At 45.7% G+C, this 22005-nt stretch overlaps 1 protein-coding gene across 1 annotated transcript; it reads right to left on the bottom strand.

The window, feature by feature from the left end:
* Window positions 1-19320: 19320 nt before the first annotated feature.
* LOC144753360 (uncharacterized) lies at window positions 19321-21359 on the bottom strand. Its single transcript, XM_078641079.1, has one exon. The coding sequence runs from the start codon at window positions 21357-21359 to the stop codon at window positions 19356-19358; it is 2004 nt and encodes a 667-aa protein (XP_078497205.1). The 3' UTR covers window positions 19321-19355.
* Between the last annotated feature and the right edge of the window lie 646 nt (window positions 21360-22005).

Raw genomic sequence — 22005 nt, 5'->3', positions numbered from 1 at the left:
AAGCACACACACAGCCACACACAAAACCACACTCAACCACACACCCCCAACCCCCCCACACACACTGCCCCCCCACACACACTGCCCCCCCACACACACTGCCCCCCCACACACACTGCCCCCCCACACACACTGCCCCCCCACACACACTGCCCCCCCACACACACTGCCCCCCCACACACACTGCCCCCCCACACACACTGCCCCCCCACACACACTGCCCCCCCACACACACTGCCCCCCACACACACTGCCCCCCACACACACTGCCCCCCACACACACTGCCCCCCACACACACTGCCCCCCACACACACTGCCCCCCACACACACTGCCCCCACACACACTGCCCCCACACACACTGCCCCCCCACACACTGCCCCCCCACACACTGCCCCCCACACACTGCCCCCCACACACACTGCCCCCCACACACACTGCCCCCCACACACACTGCCCCCCACACACACTGCCACCCCCACACACTGCCCCCCCACACACTGCCCCCCCACACACTGCCCCCCCACACACACTGCCCCCCCACACACACTGCCCCCCCACACACACTGCCCCCCCACACACTGCCCCCCCACACACTGCCCCCCCACACACACTGCCCCCCCACACACACTGCCCCCCCACACACACTGCCCCCCCACACTGCCCCCACACACTGCCCCCAAACAGACACACACAACCCCACTCACACAACCCCACACACACAACTACACACAAACACCACAAGCTCACACACAGCCACACACAAAACCACACTCAACCACACCCCCCAACCCCCCCACACACTGCCCCCCACACACTGCCCCCCACACAGCCCCCCCCACACACTGCCCCCCCACACACTGCCCCCCCACACACTGCCCCCCACACACTGCCCCCCCCACACACTGCCCCCCCCACACACTGCCCCCCCCACACACTGCCCCCCCCACACACTGCCCCCCCACACACTGCCCCCCACACACACTGCCCCCCACACACACTGCCCCCCACACACACTGCCCCCCACACACACTGCCCCCCACACACACTGCCCCCCACACACACTGCCCCCCACACACACTGCCCCCCACACACACTGCCCCCCACACACACTGCCCCCCCACACACACTGCCCCCCACACACTGCCACCCACACACTGCCCCCCAACACTGCCCCCACACAGACACACACAACCCCACTCACACAACCCCCCACACACACACAACCCCACACTGCCCCTCACACACTGCCCCTCACACAAACAACCCCCTCACACAAACAACCCCGCACCCACAACCCCCCCCACACACCCACCAGGATATCAAAACATAGCATAGCAAAACAAAGCATATCATAGCATCGCAAAACATATCATAGCATCACAAAACATATCATAGCATCACAAAACATAGCATATCATAAGAAAGCATAACAAAACATAGCATAAGAAAGCATAACTAAACATAGCATAGCAAAACACAACAAAATATAGCATAGCAAAACAAAACATAGCAAAGCATAGCATAACAAAAGAAAGCATAGCATAAAGCATAGCAAAACATAGCAGAACCACCGGAGTTTAGCGCTGAAATTTGGAGCCCTAACCCACTACATGGATTTTTGGCTCAGCGTTGCCATCCCCTCACTTATGGTGTGGACACCATGTTTGCAGCCTGTGGGAGTTACTAGCTGGCCCCCCTTCCCCCCCCTTCTCCCGGAAAGAAGAAAGTCAGAGAAGTGCGCTATTTTTTTAAAGAAAAGAAGGAAAATAAAAAGCAAAATTGCAGAGTTGTCAGAGGAAGCAGAGCATGCTGAGCTCAAAGCGAATACCTCAGGTGGGCACCTGCCCAGGGAGGAGGTAGCCTGGCAGACTGGGTGTGGGGTGAAGTGGGGAGGGGAGAGGGCGCACTACAGCACAGCGAGATGGGGGCAGTTGGCGGCATAGACACTATGAAGTGCTGAAGGGGAGTGACTCCAACCAAGTGATCCCCACAGGAGCGCACGTGTCACGCAGAGGATATTCAGTGTGGGGGCCAAAGGTGAAACGGAGGAACTGGCTTTGACACGTACTGGATGGGAACAGGGGAGCAGGAGGAGAAATGATGCACAGCACAAGTACTAGACAAAGTGGCTGAGAAGTCTAGGTCTGCAGTGGTGGATGAGACCCCCGGAAGTGGGGTTAATTGTTTACACCTGTGGCGGGTGCAGGTGGCCTGGATTATCTGCGGGAGTGAGACTTGATCGATCGGGCCAGTGTAGTCTTGGACATACTAGCTGCCTAGTGTATTATTGGCGTAGCCACAGTGGCTATAGGCCTAGCGTTGTCCGAGTGGAAAAATTAAAATGGTGACTAAACCAGAGAGTGAGAAACAACACTCCAGGTCAACTAAGGGGTCTCGCTACATCCAGGCCAATAAGTTGGACCGATATACGCAGCCCAGGGGCTCGCCTCCCGGGTCGGGGAGAATACAGGACGAGAGTGGAGAGTCTGCAGGCCCTGCATCGGAACTCTCACTGCTGGATGTGATGGCAGCCATCGATGGGATTAAGACTTCTCTTGGGCAGAAGGTTAAGTCACTGGACCACAAGTTAGACACTGTGACCATTGAGGTCAGCCTTATCTGAACCGATCTCACCAAAACAAGTGAGAAAGTGAAGTTGTTGGATATCAAAACTGCGAGCCTGATGGATGATGTATCGCAGCTACAGCAGGAGGTACGGAATCTTAAAGCCTCTATTGACCTAATGAGCTGAAAGCTGGATGAATACGAAGGAAGGGCCCGGAGGAATAATGTGCACATCATTGGTGTTCCGGAGAAGGCCGAAGGTTGAAGGAACGGTCTGGTTCTTTGACAATCCAGAAATTGCTTCGGACTGGTTGGAGAATATTTTGGCCCCATTCCTTTTTAATTTGCATATTAACGACTTGGATGCGTTCCTGGTTAAAACCGGAGTTGATTTCCCCTATGTTGGGCGCAGGGGTTTGCCCATCTTGCTATACGCAGACGACTGCAGTCCCTACTAAATACTTTTCGTGGTTTTATAGCCGACCGTGACCTGGCCATTAATAACACCAAATCCTACATTATGCAGGTAGGGGAGCGTTCCAAGAAACAGTACACGTTTGTGGTAAATGCAGAGAAGGTTTCCCTGACTACATCATTTTCTTACCTGGGAGTCTTATTTGACGACCAGTTAAAATGGGGGCCGCTGGTACAAAGGAAAAGAGGAGAGATAATTTGGACAAACTCCGCCATATTTAACTTTGTGACAAAAATGGGCAAACGTCCAGTTGCCGCATTGCTGAAGATCTACACTCGGGACTTTTCTATGGGTTTGCTCCTTGAAAATGTGTGTTATGATAGGCTCAAGTTATGACATCCTGAGGGCGGGGGCGGGGATACGGGACATCCTCCTCAGGTCTGCTTTTAGATAGTTGATTAGTTAGAGTATGGGGCGACAGGCACGCTGCAAGTTGGGGGTTCGCGGAAGCCTCAAGCAGGGGTGCAGGGTGGGGGGAGGAGGGACGGGAAAGTCGTTGCATTGTTATTGTTTTCTTTCTTTTTCTTCCTTTTTGTGGCGCGTTTTTCTTTCCTCTTTTCTTTTTGCATCAGGTGAAAATGTAGCTAGAGAATTGTTGTGTTGGTCAGATGTTGCAAGTTAGTCGGGGATCGGGATGAAGGTGCTAAGCTGGAATGTGAATGGTCTGGGTGACCGGATTAAGAGAGGGATGGTAAATCAGCTTATTAGAAGACACACCCCAGATGTGGCATTATTGCAGGAGACGCACCTTGTGGGCAATCACTGTATGGCCATCCATAAAGGGGGTTATAAATTGGTGGCGCATGCCGGGTTTACAACAGGGTCCGGGAGGTGGGAATTCTGGTGAAGAATTCCTTTCCTATGGCAATACAGGCTTCGTGGTTGGATCAGAGGCGTAGATGTGTTGGTGTTTCGGGGCAATTGTGGGGGAGGACGGTCACCTTTTTGTCAATATATGTACCGCCTAGTCTTCAGTCTGATACTTTTCGAGACCTGAGTACTGTGTTTCTTACTTTGCCCCTGAACCTTTTGGTATTGGGGGGTGATTTTAATGCGGTGCTTGACGGAGAGGCCGACAGAAACCCGCCGCCTGTACTTCAACCATCGCAGAGATGGCTCTCAAACTTTCTTGAGACATTGGTACTGGTAGATAGTTGGCGAGTACGTAACCCGACACGGACACACTTTACCCACATATCAGCTGCGTTGTCCAGGTTGGATTACATATTGCTACCGGCGGCTATGGCAGCCACTGTTCAAGAGGCACGGTATCTTGGTAGAGGTATATCTTATCCTACTCCATTGTGGTTGCAGCTAGCATTCGGACGGACGGCGGTTGGCAAAGTAGCTCCTATTACTGCATGGCAACTTAAAGATCCGGCCACTAAGAAGGAGGTTATTCAGATGTCAGACCCCTATTTCCGGGAGAATGTGGGAACTGTCGACTGCGCAGACCCTTTGGGAAGCATACAAAGTAGTAGCGAGAGGGGAGGTCCTATCTTTGGTAGCGGGGAAGAAGAGGAAACGTCAGTCTGAGGTGACCAAGATGGAGGCAGAAGTGGTGAGACTAGAGGAGAGGGTGGCTAGATCAGCAACGCCGGAGGACCTCCTCCTTTTGAAGTTAAGACAGGATGAATACAAATGCTTAGCTAGCGATAGAGCGATACCTCAAAACGACGCCATACAGAGACGAATATATGAGCATGGAGACAAAGCCGGCAAATTGATCGCCTGGCTTGAACATGAGGAATGGGCGTCTAGGCTGGTGCCTGAGATAGAGGGAGCAGATTCAGATACAGTTATGGACCCGCTGGCTGACACATTTATATACCGCTGGTAGAGGGTTCACTGAGGCTGAGAACAGTGAAATGATTAAGGATATTGTCATGTCGGGGTTATCTGAAGAGGATAAGCGCTACTGAGACTCCCCCTTCACGGACGAAGTGGCGCAGGCAATTAGAGGCATAAAGTCCGGTAAGGTGACTGGTCCCAGTGGGATACCGATAGTTGAATGCTCAGAAGTTCGCCCCGTATATCCGAGCCATGTTCCTGGAGAGTAAAGAGAAGGGTCAGCTCCCATACAACCAGCGTGTGGCGAATATAGTGGTTATTCATAAAGCAGGTAAGCCCAGGACACAATGCTCCTCATATAGGCCCATTTCACTTCTTAATGCAGAGCCCAAAATCTTGGCAAAACTGCTTGCTACCAGATTGGTCAAGGTAGTCACAAGTCTGATACACCCCGATCAGTCTGGCTTCATGCCCCTCCGTAACACGGCTCTGAACTTGCGGAGGCTGCATGGGATTCTTGGGGGTTCCTCGAAGATACAGGAGCCGGCGGTCCTGGTGTCTTTGGACGTCGCTATGGCATTTGATCGGGTTGAATGGAATTATTTGTTTGCGGGTCTGGCGAAGCTGGGTTTTGGAGGGGAGATTATTGGGTGGGTGCGACTATTATACGCTAAACCCCTGGCCAGAGTGGTAGTTAATAACTAAATTGAACGATTTTTCACTGGAGAGGGCCACGAGACAAGGATGCCCGCTGTCTCCGCTACTCTTCGCTCTGGCACTAGAGCCACTGGCGGCATGGGTCAGGTGGGATTGGTCGATACGAGGATAAAATTTCATTATACGCCGATGTACTGCTCTATCTTCACAATCTAAGAGTGTCTTTGATTAGTTTCCTGGATGTGCTTGCCATATTTGGTAGATACTCCGGATTTGCTATAAATTGGTCGAAGTCGGTTCTTTTTGTTCTTGCGGGCGGGGCGCCAGTAATTCCGCAGTCGTGCCCCATTCAGATTGAACCAGTAGGATTTAAATATCTGGATATCTATGTAACGCTTGACACAAAGTTGAGGTATACCAATAACTTGGGCACCCCCTTGCGCCGGTTTAAGAAAGATGTGGAGCGCTGGAGAGCTCGTCCGCTGTCATTGCTTGGCAGGGCGGTGCTGTTTAAGATGATGGCCCTACCTCGATTCCTGTATGCACTACAGAATTCAATGGACCCAGTGCCTGTCTCCTATTTTAAAGAAATCAAGGCACTTCAGAGGCAGCGGTCGACCCCGAATAGCGTTTGTTAAACTAACTCTCCCGTAGTATGATGAGGGAATTGGACTCCCGGATTCATGAAAGTATTACTGGGCGTCGCAATTAGGAGCTGTGAATCATGTCGTCTATGGACCCCCCGGGGACCCTGGATATGCCATGGACCGCGGGTTAGCGCCGGGTGCAGATATTAATAGAGCTTTGTATGCTAAGCCAGGGCGATTTGTGTTGGGCCCAACTGCGACTGCAGTACAGGTGTGGCACGCTGCTAATAGATATTTAGGATGGGAGGGTAGATTGAAATTGGCGACCCCCCTGTTTAATTCAGAGAGACTCAGGAGTTTGTGGAAGTCCGAGGGGTTCGATAAGTGGGATCTTATAGGGAATCCCCAGATAAAGGATGTTTGGGAAGGAGACAAGATACATACATTCGACTTTCTTAAGCAACAGTATAGTTTGCACGACAATGAGCACTATCGATATCGACAGGTGAGACACGCTCTCCTCACCCATGTACCCAGGGGTGCCATGCTTCCGGAAGCCTCTCCTCTTGAAGACCGAGTACTTGATGGGCACATTCCCGAGAAGACTATCTCTTTAATATATTGGAAGTTAGTTAACAATATGGAGGATACACTGGGACGTATTAGAGTGCAGTGGAGTGCGGACGGGTTGGAATTAGACGACGAGGATTGGGTAGAGGCAGTTTCCTCCCCGAAGGTAGTGGCGATTCAGATGAGACTTCGACTGGTGCAGCTAAAGATTTTGCATAGATCGTATATTACCGGACCCCGACTGGTGCGAATGGGGCGAGTGGAGAGTGCAGAAGGGAGTGTGGAGAGCCTGGCACTTTCATGCATATTCTTTGGCACTGCATGGCAGTTCAGGTGTTCTGGACAAAAGTAGATGATGAGATGAAAGAGGTATTGGGGGAGGATATATGGCCGGAGGCTCGGAGGTGTCTACTGAATGTGTGGGAACCCACGGATCTGAATGTGTACCAGAGGCAATGGGTGACGCTAGTGTATATGCTGACTAAGCGAAATATAGCTCAGCTTTGGAGTGCAAGCCAGCCGCCTTGAGTCTCCAGATGGACCGAAGACTTAGACTGGTGTATGTTTAGGGAGAAGTCTGTGTATGTAGCCAGGGGGTGCCCGGGGAAATGGGGGAAGGTCTGGGGGGCATGGAACAGCCATCGTGGAGAGATTTGTGAACCACCGGCGCCACGAGCGGAATCAGAAGCGCCTAGAATCCCTGTGATCCTATTAAAACAAATATAGGTGTAAGTGATTCTGTATATGCGATATGTGGACCTATACGTTAAGAAAACTGTAGTTCACCTGATGCTATTTTGTTAATAAAAAGCAAAAAAAAAAAATCCTGCATGTTTCCTGAGCCTGTACCATGCCCAGCGTACGCTTTCCACAGTCTCAATCTCAGTCCCAGGTGTCTTTATAAGGCAGGAACAGTGCTGTCGTGAGCGGCCAGAGGGAGGCTTTGTCGAGCTCCATGGCCAAATGTGGTTGGAATGGAGCCATTAATGCAAGAAATGGATCTGTGCACACAAAGCTGCATGTCTGCCACCCTCACAGGGGGGGCCTGGGAGCACCAGTGTAAGCAGTTCATAAGAGGTCCGAGGCTGTCCCCCTGCCCAAATCAGCGATATCTGACTGGATTGTAAGCGTTTGAAGAAGCTTATTGGGAGTGGCAGTGGAAAATGTATGAATAGATGGAGAGATATGGGGAGTATGATCATTTTTGCTATTACAATGCGGCCTACCACAGATGAAGGGAGCCTGCACCATGCTGAAACCCCGTCTTTCAGCCAGTCTATTGCATTGCCATAGTTGGCTTGCCATACTTCCTCTGGGTCTCTGGTGAGCCATATTCCTAAGTATTTGATAGGGCCAGATGCCCATTTCAAAGGCTATTATGTAGGTAAGGGCAAGGTGGTATCTGTAAATGGAAAAAGGACTGACTTGGCCCAGTTCATTTGTGTACCATAATACCCCCAAACCGCACAACTTCTTGCATCAGCGAGGCCAAATTTGACCTGGGGTCACATGTATAAAGGGTGATGTGATCTGTGTATAATATCACTAACCCCCTGGACGTGTAGCCTGTACCCCTGTCAGTGTGATGTTGACAGGGCCTTCCTGCTAGGGACTCTCACTGGCAATGGAGAATAATAACGGCGAGAGTGGGCACCATTGCCGCTTGTGATGTGAGATTGGAAATGGTTCAGCTATGAGGCTATTAAGTCGCACCTGGGCCAGGTATATAAGAGCTGGATCCCCTGGAAAAACTGAGATGAGGTCCAATCGCTGAAGTAGGGGGAAAAGATATGCCCATTCTGGAGAATTGAAAGCTTTAGTGGCATCGGGAAGCGCAGCTGATGCTGCTACCTGCAGGTGCAAGTGGTGCATGACTCCAAAAATGGTATGGAGGTTGTGGGATGTCTGGCCTCACGATCCGCAACAGTAAAGGCAGTTCACCAGCACCTTTGTAAATATCTTGTCTATTTATTAAGGATAAAGGGTGAGAAGTGTTGCATTGTTCAGCTGGTTTGTCAGGCTTGAGCAATGTAACAATAACTGCTTCTTTCAGTGAAGGGGGAAGGAAGCCTGCATCTATGGAGTTCTGGTACATTTCAAGGAGGCAAGGAAATAGGATTGGACCATATTCGTTTTTAAACAGGCCCTTGTTTGGCTGTCTAGGCCTGGGGTCTTGTCACCAGGTAGGCTCGCCATCACTTGAGAGATTTCCTCTGCTGTTCTGGGTGAATGAAGATATTCCAGGTGGATTTTGTCCAGCCATAATAATTGAATAGGATCCAGATATGCCTTAAGCTATGGTGATGGCGGTGTAAAGTTGGGTGTAAAAAGAGGACATACGCTCATGAGTTCAGCTGGGGAAGAAATGGTTTGGCATTCTGCTTTAAGGAGCTTTGCCACATAAGTTGAATCATTGGTGTACGAAGAAGCTCTACTAGTGTTTCCCCAAGGTGGTCTCCTTCACTATATCGACAAGCTTGGGCTTCTTTACCTTAATAGTGTTTCGTGAGTCACCTCATCTTGGTATTCTGAGATTTTGTTACGGATATTGGCTAATATGGAGGCATCCTGGGAATTAAAGAAGTGTGATTCAAGGGTATGAATGTCTGCCTCTAGTCTCGAGAGCGACCCATGGGTAGCTTTGAGGACAACAGATTGCTTGGCTATGCAGACACCCTGTATGACTAACTTGAAAGCCTCCCATAATGTTGAGGGAGATTACACAGAGCCTGCATTATGTTCAAAATATTCGAAAATGGCTGGCTGTATTTCTCCCTGAATACAGTGTCTCACAGCACATGCAGTGGCAAACGGCAAGTGAATGCTCTGGTCAGAGTATGGGGAACTTGTGGAACGACATTTACCAGTACATGATGGGTCAAAAGTATGTGGCAGGTGAGCTATTAATCTGGTCCAAGTCTGCGCATCTTTGGATATTAACCAAAAGTCAATTCTTGACCATGTATTATGATGTGTGGAGAGGCATGTTCCCTCGAACGCCACACAATGTGAGATGCCAGATATCCTGTAAGTAGTTGTCGAGAATCAATATTGGGTTTTGGCTGCCTGGGGATGAGAGTGTCTGGAGGTCCTGGATCTGTCCATGTAATCCTCAATTGGTGCATTAAAGAACCCCCCCCCCCCCTATATTACGGTTCCGTAGCCGAAGTCTGATATTTGGTTCCACACCTCTGTGAAAAACCCAGGGCCATCAGTGTTTGGGCCATACAGTGCGGTCAGAATCACAGGGTGCTTGGAAAGGGTGCCCACTAATGTAATGTATCGCCCTTTGTCGCAAAGGCAATGAGTCATTTGCCAAGGGAGACCCTTTTTAAGTACTCTTCAAGACATGCTGTATTCCGGATATGTGCATAAAGCTCTGCCCACTTTCTGCCCATCTTTTTAAATGGCTCCTGTCCCTGTCCTTTGTAAATGGTGGCTTTTCATTGGTCAATAAACTTAGTAGTCCCTCCTTAGTATCGCCTTGTCTCTTCTTGTAACCTCCCATGAGGATGCACCCCATTACATATATTGTTACTCCCTAGGTTTTAATTACAGCCTCAAGGCACTATTTTCTTAAAAGGCTTCAGGCAAGACACACACTTGGTCCTAAGCTCGACTGGCAGTGGTTAGTTCGCTCTCTAGAATAGCTCACATTTATGAGACTGTTAATAGTTTTCCCTTCAGCTCCACACAGAGTACAACCTAATCCAAAATGAATGTAATCATTTCTTTCGTCACATTTCAAAGCTACTAATTGTATATATGTACATAGCTATTTGAATGTACTAGTAGTACTGTCTTGCATGGAATGCCTTATGGGTAGTGTGGATTTACCATATCTTCTACAGGGTGTACTACAATATGTGACCAAAAGAGGTCCGCAGTGCTGGTGCGCTCTAGGGACCTCTATCAGCAGTTTGCGGTACTGCATCTAGACATGCACTGCTGGCGCCTTGCACACTAGGGACCTCTAGGAGCAGCTTGCGGTACTGCGCCCAGACATGCAGGTCTGGTGCCTTGCTCATTAGGGACCTCTAGGAGCAGCTTGCGGTACTGCACCCAGACATGCAGTGCTGATGCCTTGCTCACTAGGGACCTCTGGGAGCAGCTTGCGGTAAGGCATGTAGACATGTCGTGCTGGTGCCTTGCTCAGTTGGGACCTCAAGGAGCAGCTTGTGGTACTGCACTGAGACCTACCATGCTGGTTCCTGGCTCACTATGCAAGCATATGCAATGCACTAAGTCTAGCATTACTGAAAGTATGAGCTATTGGCATTGCATTATTTGCAACGCCAATACCTCAAACGATCAGTAATGCGAGACCCATTGCATTGCAAGTGCTTGCTTAATAATATTGTGACTCCCCTGGCCTAGTTGCAGTAGGCGAAGGAGTAGATTTCGCCCTACCCAAGTGCGTGAAGCCCAGGTGCAGAGACTTTGGCCAGGTGGATCTCTTTTAAGAAACAGATCGATTTTATTTTGTGTCGGTTAAGATAGGCGTGGATCAACCGTACCTTTCTGCCATCATTTAGCATTTGTATATTCCATAAGAGGCAGGTCCTGCAAGCCACAGTATCTACTTGATCAGAGTCTGTATTGAATGGGATTATAAGGAGTAAAGTGGTGGATCTGCAAAGACTGTGAGTACAGTGTGCAATGACAAATCGTAGAGCAGATCAACAGTGCATGACATTTAACCAACAATACTGCAACGAAAAAACTAATTACCCCACCCCTCCCCCTCTGACTGTTTGATACACCATTGTGTCTAGCTGAGAACGCACAATGCAGTTAGTGGACCTGAAAATCCTCCACCCACCACTTCACCCCCAAGCTAGGGAGAAACTGTGTCCTAGATCCCAACCTTTCTCCCACCCACACCCCAAACAGGTTGTGACATCCTTCCCCCCTAACGAAAGAAAGAAAAGTGAAAAACTGACACAGCATATGGGAATTATTCCTCAGGGACGTGGGATCACCAGGCAAACAGCCCTGCCCCATCAGCTGGGCGGCTGAACTATTGGACTGGGGGGAGGGTGGATCACAAGAAGTGTGAAAGCATTTGTATATGCTTACCAAAGTGAACAGAAAACATAACGTTGTTGGTATCATAGAGCCAGCACCAGTGTACTGTTTTATCCTTTGGGCATGGCTGATCCCCAACACCATCTAATTGGGAAAATGTCCATGCGTAATGAACTGATGGACAAATTGATGTCAGTTAGCGAAGCTCCTGTAGAAGAGATGAAGTCGCTGGGGGTCAAGGAGTCTTAGCAGCCTGTTGGGCACATTTTAGGGCAGATTCACGGGGGAGTTGCTGAGCCCAAGTGTATCGTGACTGCATAAGCCATTCAATTCTATAGGTGGCTTGTGGGGGGTACCTGAGGAGGGCAGAGGCTGTAAATTTGCATTAATGACTCGGCTAATATCCAGATCATAATCAAATCAGCGCATAAGTTAAAATTCAGGCAATTAAAAAAAAAAATGTTCACAAAACACCATAAACTCCAGTTTCCATATAACAAGAGTAACACGTATACAATGTGTTCCATTTCCTAACATTCGTGGATGACTAAGAAAGAGGAAACATTAAACAAGTAATAATGTTACACAGTACAGACATTGACTGGGATAATCCTTCTGTATCCTCAGTGTGCAATCCAAGCCGTACATGTGTATTCTAAAATGTACTATAATTGTGCAAAAAAAAATAATGGGCAAAGGCTCATTATGTCTCTTTACTCAAAATAAGCCAAGCAATATATAAGAATCAAATTGTCAATTTTGTCTGTCCTATAACGTGAAAGGGCATGGTGATAAGATCTTATTCTTTTGTTCTTAAACAAGGGAAGAAGCCAGTTCTGTCTCTGGCCCATTGTTTCGTGCAAAAAGTAATGAAAGCAGTATTGCGTTCCACTCCCTCCCCTGACGACCCCTTTTTGTGCACGTACAAAGTTGGGACAAATGTACAACCCATCTAAAGCCGTAGACTGTGGTTGGGTAGGTCGCTAATATACATTGTATTTAAAGCGTATGCTTCATGTGTGGGTGTAGGTCGCTAATGTACATTTTATTTAAAGCATATGCTTCAAGTCAGGCCTGCAAAATCCAGAAAGTGGTCGGGAGGGATCAATCTTGGACTCCTTAAAGGGTAAGGGACTATAAATTCCCCTACATTGGGAACAAAATTCTCATAATTAGTTTTTTACTTTTTATATAGAGATCACATGCCTAGTCATCATCAAGATTACCAATTTTATTTATAGCAATCTGTACTTCAAAGTAATTATTTTTATGTAATACTATTAATCATACAAAATACACATATATACACACATCTCTATTTAACAACCAGATACAAATAATATGACAACAAACAATACTCTAGTACAAAGTTAATCTTTTTTCACCCAAAAGATCACACTAAATCAGTAGAGTTTCCCCCTATTAAATCAGGGAGTACACTAGGAGGAAGTCATGTATTAACACAATCTGTTCTAGCAAGTTCTGAACCTAAATTCGAAGATTGTGTACAACAAAAAAAATTAGATCAGGAACAAAATATCATAAGACTCCTCTTGTCTGAAATGGCATGTCGACGCGGACACGTTTCGGCCTCCAGGAATCTTAGCCTCCTCAGGACAAGGGTGAATAGACAACCTAGGAAAATACACAAAAGGAACCCACAAGGTATTACACCTATCCAATGGTTATCGTGCATCTCTGCGCCACCATGGTCCAGCGTGACCGTCACCACCACCAGGAGTGAGTGCTCTAGAAAAAAACATTAACCACAGTGTCAATCAACCAAAGATGTACACAAAATAAAGGGGCACTGTAAAGTCATAGTCGTGAACCACCTCAAGCCAAAAAATATAGGTGTCTAAGAGAAAGACGATATAAACACCTGCTAAATCCAACCACCTTTACATCCAATTCTTGACTCAACCAAGAAAACTAATATAAAATATGTACCACACAGAGAAAATATAGTGACCAACAACTTACTACTATCCCAATATTCACAGTGCTTAAAATGGCAACCAGGGACTCAACCAACTCTTCTCTAAGTAAAAAATATATAATAACATATGGTATTGATGAGTGAAGTGGCCCCCAGATATTGCAGCTGATTGACGCAACAAATTTAGTACACATGAATACCAATACGTGAATCAGGCAGAGTCTCTTACCTAGCAGACGAAAAAATCAAAATCTGTCAACTTGCGCCCCACCGCAGAGGACAACCGGCACCTCTTTTACTTCTACGGTGTCCTGCAACTCTGCCAAAAACAAAACAGGCAAACACAGATAAACATATGCTGCAATACTACAGTGAGTTCGTACTACGCCCTCCCCGGGCGCGAGCAGAGCTTCGCCCCACAAACCTTCTCCATCCGTGATTCAAACATGGACAGCAGCCATCGCTCGGCGTACTCCGTCAGGGCACACACTTCTGAGCTGATAGGGCGCCAAAAAAGTGCCTGGCTCGGCGTCCCACGTGATCGCGTCTACGCGTCCCACGTGATCGGCCACGGAGTCACTAAAGACTGACAACAGACTCCGGCCACAATCACTCAAACTAAGTTCACCACTTGGCGAACCAGTGCGGGGTGAATACAGACTACCCCAATGTCATCCACCGCATCTGGTAAAAAGCAAAGGAGGGTAAAGTCTGCACGCCGAATGGCAGACGCTCCAAATCTACTAAACAGGGCTCCACTCAGCTTATAAACGAAATAAAAAGTCAGAAAATAATTTTTTTTAAAAAGGTATAGCATAAGGAGGAGGAGTGAGGAAAGAAAGACAAATAACCTATGTAAAAACAATTATACACCACACACCTATGGGCAAACGTGCCCACACACAACCGTTCATCCTCTAGACAGCAAGGCCTGTCAAACAAATCAACAAAATCCTTCTCAAACACCTCAGTGAGTGGTGACAACCACAAAGTTCCAGTGGGCAGCACAGAGATGGACGGACAATCAATGCACAGCAGAAATGGGTATATATATTCACAGTGTTTCCTAGAATAAGAATAGTCATACAAATGAACAAATATATACACATATATACAAAAAGGTACACAAATGTGCGGGAGAATAATCTAAGACATGCTCAGCTATATACAAAACATATTACAGGTATTCAGTATGTACACAGAACAGAATCGTCCTATTCTATATCAGACAGAAAATAAGAAGCGATCAAATAAGCGCCCATATTTCATCGCGATCATTCAAACCATGTGTTGCCGTGTGGTACTTTTCTATCATACGAGCTTCAAGTTTGTTTAAAGTCATTTGTAAGGTCACCTTATTTTGGGGTTTAACTACCAAAAGTACAGACCACCTAAGCATGTCTAAATAAGGCGCTTGCCACTGATTGTAATGCGCACAATAAATAACAGCGATGAGATTTGTACTGCAACTAATAATGGTGGATTTAATTTGCAAGACATCATTGATGGCTGAAATGCTCTCCACGTTCATTTAACTAGGGTGTAGTCATACATGATCCAAACATAAATTGCTGAGCACTTTGCTTACAGGCCCCCCCACTATGGCCTTTTCTGCTCCATAGGGTTAAAAGTTACAAAGCCGATTGTAAGTAAACCTTTGAAAGATGATTTCTGTTTGGGCAACTCCAGTATAAAAGCGGAAAAAGAGCAGCTATATCGAAGACTTTCTGCATCCTCAGCTCCACATACAAAGGAATTGCTGCTGTCCTAGGTCCCAGTTTAAGCAGTGTGTGCAATACGTTTTTTTGCAACATGAATCTTTTTGGGATTCACATGCGGTACATTATTCTGCCATTTAGTGGTTGGGTCCGGAATAATCTGCTTAGTGCTCATCTTCTCTTTTTTTCCTGTAGACTCTGGTCATTTGGTGCTGTGTGTGTAAATCTATGACCTCAGGCGTGCTCCCCGGAAGAACCTGTGCGTGGTCCCCAATTTGGTGTTCTTTTGTCCGTCATCGGGTCTGACTACATCAACCAAAGTTGTGCAAACCCCAGGAATGAGTAGCGAGAAATTCAATGAAATGTCAAGGAGGTAAAGGATAAATTACTCTATGAAGGTAATCCGTGGAGAGAGAAGAGAAATAATGGAAAAAACATTGAAGATTACGTGGGCGCACGACCACGCAGTCTGAGAATGCGCAGGCAGAAATGCATAACACTCCCTTTAGGCTGTGTCTCATGTGCCACCATGAGTTCGCCCAGAAGAACAACCATCAAGTTTGCAACCCCTGTTTGCCGAAGGACCACAGTGCCAAAGGAGGCAAAGCGTGCGCCGAGTTCCCCCAGAACACATAATAAACTTGAGCGAAGCAGAGCCAGGCACATTACTCCACCATGCAGGCGCAGGAGAAAAGGAGCTTGTTGTTGAGAGAACTCAAGCTGTCGAACGAAGAGGAAAATGTGGGCATAGAGGTGTCAAATGATCAGACGCAGAGGGAGCAGTCGTAGAGTTGATGCCTCCGAAAAGGCACAAGGAGGGAGAACGCTGAAACCTCCTCCTAAAAAACATGGGGAAGCCAACCAAAAATAGCTGGACAAGTCTGATAAGCCTCTGTCTGCACTGAAGAAATTGTCAGGCAAAGGGAAGTCGGAACTTAAGAACTCTCACTGGTCTCAACGCAGTAACAGTAATGGTGGACATCCCGCCGAGAAACACTTGACATAGTTAGAGCGAGAGAGGTTAAAGGAATCGACACATCAAAGCCCCTGCTCCAAAGAAGAGGCTGCCAACCCAAATCTGAGAGAGGGCTCTCTAAGTCGAGTAGAAGGAAATTTGCCTCAAAGCCAAAATGGTGGCATTCATACAGAAAATGGGATTTTGATGCATCTCTGACAATTTTAATCCCATCAAAACCTTTTGGGAAGGCTGTGTCAAGAAGAGTGTAGTAATGATGACACGCTGGTAAGTTGTAATCCAAGTAGATTTATTCGCAGGTAGTATCAGTAAGTCCTTATCAACAGGTAGGTCATTATTAACAGGTATATAAGTCCTGTGAGGCAGCCAATAGGTGATAACCAACAGCCCCACCAGGAGCAGCCTGCTAGCTGCTCAGGCCCTCTCATCAACTGTCACTCCTCATCCAGTCACCCAGGCATTCTACTCAAGGTCCACTCACCAACATTCCATACAGAAGACACACACACACACACACGGGCTGAGCAGCTAGAGCAGAGAAACATAGGGAATAAAACATCATGTAAGGACACTACATATCTTTTCCCTTTGGACCAGAAGATTAAACAAAACCAATGCATAAACTATAAACATAAAAAAACAGCAATAATAAATAGTCCTCAACCCAAAGATGAAGGAAACAACGCCCACATCATAAAGTGGAAATTCACTATATAAAACAGTCAAAAGTGCAGCACAAGGTGTCTTGCGCACGCAAGGAACAACACCTTGCAACAATTGATAAGGGAATCTATGTAAAAAATGTGGCTATGGGATTGAAACCCATCCATATGTGAAAGGGAAACCAAAACCCTTACGTCAACCCTAATGTAAGGGACAGTGTGAATTCAACCACTCTCCCCTCCCCCCCCTAAACTGTGAAACGATGTAGTATGTAAGAACGTTGAAGATTTATGTTTAAAAAACATGTTAGCGTAGAGCAATAATAAATCACTTGTAAAGTCATGTATTTTTTTTCCTGAAAAAAAACATGAAAGTAGGAAACATTTTCAATCAAAACCATATGTTTCCAGGCGCAAAATAACACATCCCAAAAACAACTGTGAGCAGTGTCTCATATAAATTAGCTATAGTCATCCTTCTGAGGTCATCTGCAGTGTCCACCAGCAGCTTCTCATGGAACCTACCCAGAAACCCACATCAGGCTCCTTCCTATTCGTAGCGAGAACATTTTTGGCCCGGACCGACTGTGCACAAACATTTTGCCGAAGAAAAACTGAAAGGATGAAAAATACCTGTGAGGGATGTCTCACACAAATTATTCCTACATGAATATTCTACCATCGTGCAGAAAAAGCTACTCCAAAAACTCAAAAATAGCAATTAGCACGAAGTCATGGCAGACACATACGAGAAGAAAAGGAGGAAGACAAAAGGTTTGGGGTGACCCTTCAGAGAGGGCCATTTTCCAAGACTAATGTAATAAACAAAATCAAAATGAATAATACATACATATGTACATTGATAGGTTTTGTGTCAACTCTCTTTATTCATAGGTCTAGTCACTAGCAATTCATAGGATACGTCCACACAACTCAGCACAAAGCATGAGCAAGGGATCCCCAACTTCAGCCATTAAATCTGTTGCACTGAGGATGATTGATTTTTTTCCTGATTAAATGTGCCTAAAAAGAAGTGCACTTCAGTTCCTGATCCAGTGGGCCAATACTCCACTTTGACAATGCGTTTTCCTTCCATGTTGTGTCATCTTAGTGTGTTTGAAGTAGATATATATTTTTTTTTAATGGAGTTTTATATAGCGCGAACTTGACCCGAAGGTATTGGGTATCGGACCACTTTACACAGCACCAGTTGCGTTACATGAGGACACGTTCTTTTTTGTTAGGCACGGGGAGTTTAAGTGATTTGCTTAGAATCACAGGATGTTCAGAGTCATTACAGAGACCTGAACCCAGTTCCCCAGATTCAAGGTCGACCAACCTAGCCACTAGGCCAACTCCTCTCCCCGAGAGGAGTCTTCGGGTTAAAGTAATCCATAGCCAATAATTCTTTAACACCTGTTCTAAGTAAAACTGTTTGAAAAGAAGTACCTGAACTGTTCTATAAACATTACGTATGAAGGTTATTTTTTTAATTTACATATTTACTGCATGCATATAGTTGGCAAGTTTGGGTGGTGGCATGTTTTCAGTTTTTTTCCCCTTCTTTTTCATTATTGTGGCATATGCCTACAAAAACATTTTTTTTAAATTAACGATTGCATCAGCTTGTCAAGACTGGGGACCTATTTTGTTTGCTGGTACTTGTAACTGAGCTTCTAATTTAGTCATATGGCCCTATTTACAAGAAACGAATGCAGCGCGGTGCCGCCAGTCATTTTGCTGTGCAGCGATGCGTTAGTATGGAAGCACAGGGATGCGCCATATTTACAACAATATGTCGCATCTCTCCACTTTCCCCTGCGCAGGCGCATAAACTGCTGCCATGCGCCGACACAGGCACCCCTGCACCATGGTGAAAGGATGCCTGCATCGTGGGGAGAGGGTTTTTGTGCAGAAAGAGGCACCTTCCTGCACAAAAACAATCAATTGAGGTGATTTCCTCTTCCAATGTGTGCTGTAAAATGCAGCACGCATTGAAAGAGGAATAACACAAGGAGAAATGAAAAATGTTCTCCTTGTTACACCTCGCTACGCCACCCCTAGGGTGGCGTAGTATTCCGACACATTTCCAGGTTTCCGATTGCTCATAAACTTGGAAATGCATCAGTGGACATGGGTGTTGCGTGGGAACACCCACAGCAACACCCATGTCGGGCCCCTAACACGCAAAGTGTTGCGTGAAATGGGGCGATATTTACAAGCACGGGTAAAGCCACGCAGGGTGGGTTTGCATGTGCATGTTCTTGTAAACATCATGCAGCAGGTTCGCTGCCGGTGCGTCACACAACGCGCATGGGCCTTGTAAATCAGCCCCATAATCTTTGTCTTGTTGTAGGATACTTTCGGCTACATCCCTGCCTTCCACTAGCTTGTCTGGAGTTTAATCTCCTCTTCTTCCTCAATGACGTTTATACGATTGGTTATGCGATCACTTAAATTCAAGTAGTTTATGTGCATAACAGCAAGTTCTTCTTTAAGAATATCTCGCTCCCTCTCTAGAATCTTAGCTAACTTTTCAAGGTTCTCAGTGTCTCTGCAATATTTGTTTCTTTCTGTAATTAGGTAGCGTTTCTCTTTTAGTTGCTCTTGCAGTTCATCTTTCAGCAGCTTCTTGTCCTCTTTAAGATCAGATACCATTTTAGACAGAGCGCTGCATTCATTCTGCAATGACCTTATGCTTTTTCCTGCAGCCTCGTCTCTAGCTATGGACTCCAGGTAATTATATTCTATTTTCTTTTCTAATTTGCATTTTTCTTGGTTAATCTGTTCAATTTGAAAGACCATGGATCTTGTTTCAAATTCATACTCACTGATATTTATTTCAAGATTTTTCAGATCATCCATTGCATCTCGTAACTTTTTTACTAACATCGTTATTTCCAAATCCTTTATTGACACTAATGGTTTTGTGCTTTCGATCTCTTCGGTAGCATGCTCGAGGCATTTTACTAGCTGTTTATTTTCTGTTTGTAATCTACTTAAACTTTCTTCAAGCATTTGCTTTTCTTCCACTAGCCTGAATTGGTTTTGCTTAAAAGAATGTATTTCTTCTTTCATGCTTTCTGAAGATTTAAAAAAAACAGCATTTTCTTCCTTGAGTTCGTTGCACCTGTTGCTAACTTTGACTTTTTCAATATCTGCCTTTCTCACCATTTGCAGTACCTGTTTCTTCGTTTGTATATTGTGGTGTTTTTCGGTCTCTAATTGTTTTGCATGTTTTTTCAGCGTGATATATTTACAAGCAAGATGTTTTAATTCACTAACACACAGCTTGCTGTTCTTCTTTTGCTGTAAGAGTTTATCTGTTAAACAAACATTCTTCACCTTTAGATACTTTATTTCTTCTTGCTTCTGTGCAATTTCATCTATCAAGGACTGTACTAAACGTGCATTCTCAGTTTCATGTTGCGTTAGTTTGCCCCTTTCTTTATGGACATGTTGATAGTTGTCTCTAATTCTCTTCAGATCCCTTTCGGAACTTTGGAAGTCATTCGTTTTTAACTGAAGTTGGTACCGGGACATAAATATTTCATAAACATTTATTTTTTGTGGTTCTGTTTTATTGTATGTGTCGCTTTCAAATTCAGAGATTGTTGTTCGCATAGGTTGAAGCTTCTCCTTCGGTTCATTGCTTTCATTTGCTAAACTGGCGCCTCCAGACACTACACCACTTACTTTATCAATGTTTTCCTTTTGGTTTGTAACCTGCAAACACCTATCTGCATTTTTTGGTGCGTCTTTTTCCTTAGGGAGTGCTGCAGTTGATACATGTTTTCCAAAGGGCTTTTGTACAAAGATATTGTCACACAAGTGTTGTTTTTCTACAGCAATTGTATCTTCTCTCCGAGGAATCTCTTCAGTGTAGTCAAGTCCCCAAGTAAAACTGTCATGTTCACTGCTGTGTGTCTGCACCCATAAATGTTTTGTTGTTGTAGATAGACAAAAAGGCTGGTTAGCTTCAACTTCCTCTTCTCTTGCTGTAGGCGAACATCTTTGGCATTCGTGCCTAACGGCGCGATTGTGAGCTTGTTCATATTCCTGATGTGACCCAAACACTGGAGGAATACATTTTTCACAATATTCTCCTTGTGTTGATCGCTCTTCTGAACCATTATCATTTGGCAATAATGTTGTTGGGGATTGTGTCTCAAATCCTGACACCACACTTGCATTACTACACTGATGTTGCATGCCTGCTTCATCTGTATTGTGTGAACTTGAGCCATCATTCCATGTCAAATGTATTTTGTCCGCTGACATTTCAATCTGTGTAGGCACAGGAACATCAGCTTTTGGTCTCCATGAATGTGTCTGCGTTTCAAAACGTTCTTCATCAGAGTTGAGCAGTAGTTTTTTTCCCTGTGACATCACTGGAGGGAGCTCTCAAGTAGGTAATTGGTAGACCAGAACTTGCAGACACCTGAAAAGTAATTGTATCTTACTGTGAATATTTAAAATATGTTCTTAAATTCACATTATATAACTATTCATTTAAAAGAGTGAGCATACAAATATGTTACACATTTTAGGAGCAAGATTTTCTTTTAGTTTGTAGTAAATTGAAAACGTATTCGTGCTTCTGTTTAATTATCGCTATGTAACATTCCTACTTATTCTGAAAAAGACATGATTTAAAATATTTCTCCTGTAAATGGAAAAAATGTCAAAAGTTCCTGATATTTTTAATCAATATTTTTCTTTGTCAAATTCAATGACGGTCTGATTTCATAGTAAAATAAGCAGGTCTAAAAATAAGAAATATGCCCCCTGCCCCACATTATCTTCTTCTCAATGAATGTTAGTTAATTCACTAGTCCTCAGAAAGCTAATCTACTGCAATAGGTTTCTTCGAAGGCTATCTCGATTCTTGTTCCAATCCCTAAAAAACCATTGATGTTACTACCATTTCACTATATGTTCAACGTTTACAGATTATATGTATTTATTTTAATTTCTAAAAATATTTTGAGCAGGCCTAGCCGCATGGGTATGAAAGCGGAAATCTCAGGGTAGT

The sequence above is a fragment of the Lissotriton helveticus genome, chromosome 5_1 (genome assembly GCF_964261635.1).
Source record: "Lissotriton helveticus chromosome 5_1, aLisHel1.1, whole genome shotgun sequence".
Classification (NCBI taxonomy): domain Eukaryota; kingdom Metazoa; phylum Chordata; class Amphibia; order Caudata; family Salamandridae; genus Lissotriton; species Lissotriton helveticus.
Note: the sequence above shows the minus strand (reverse complement) of the source record. Positions and strands in the feature narration are given on the sequence as shown.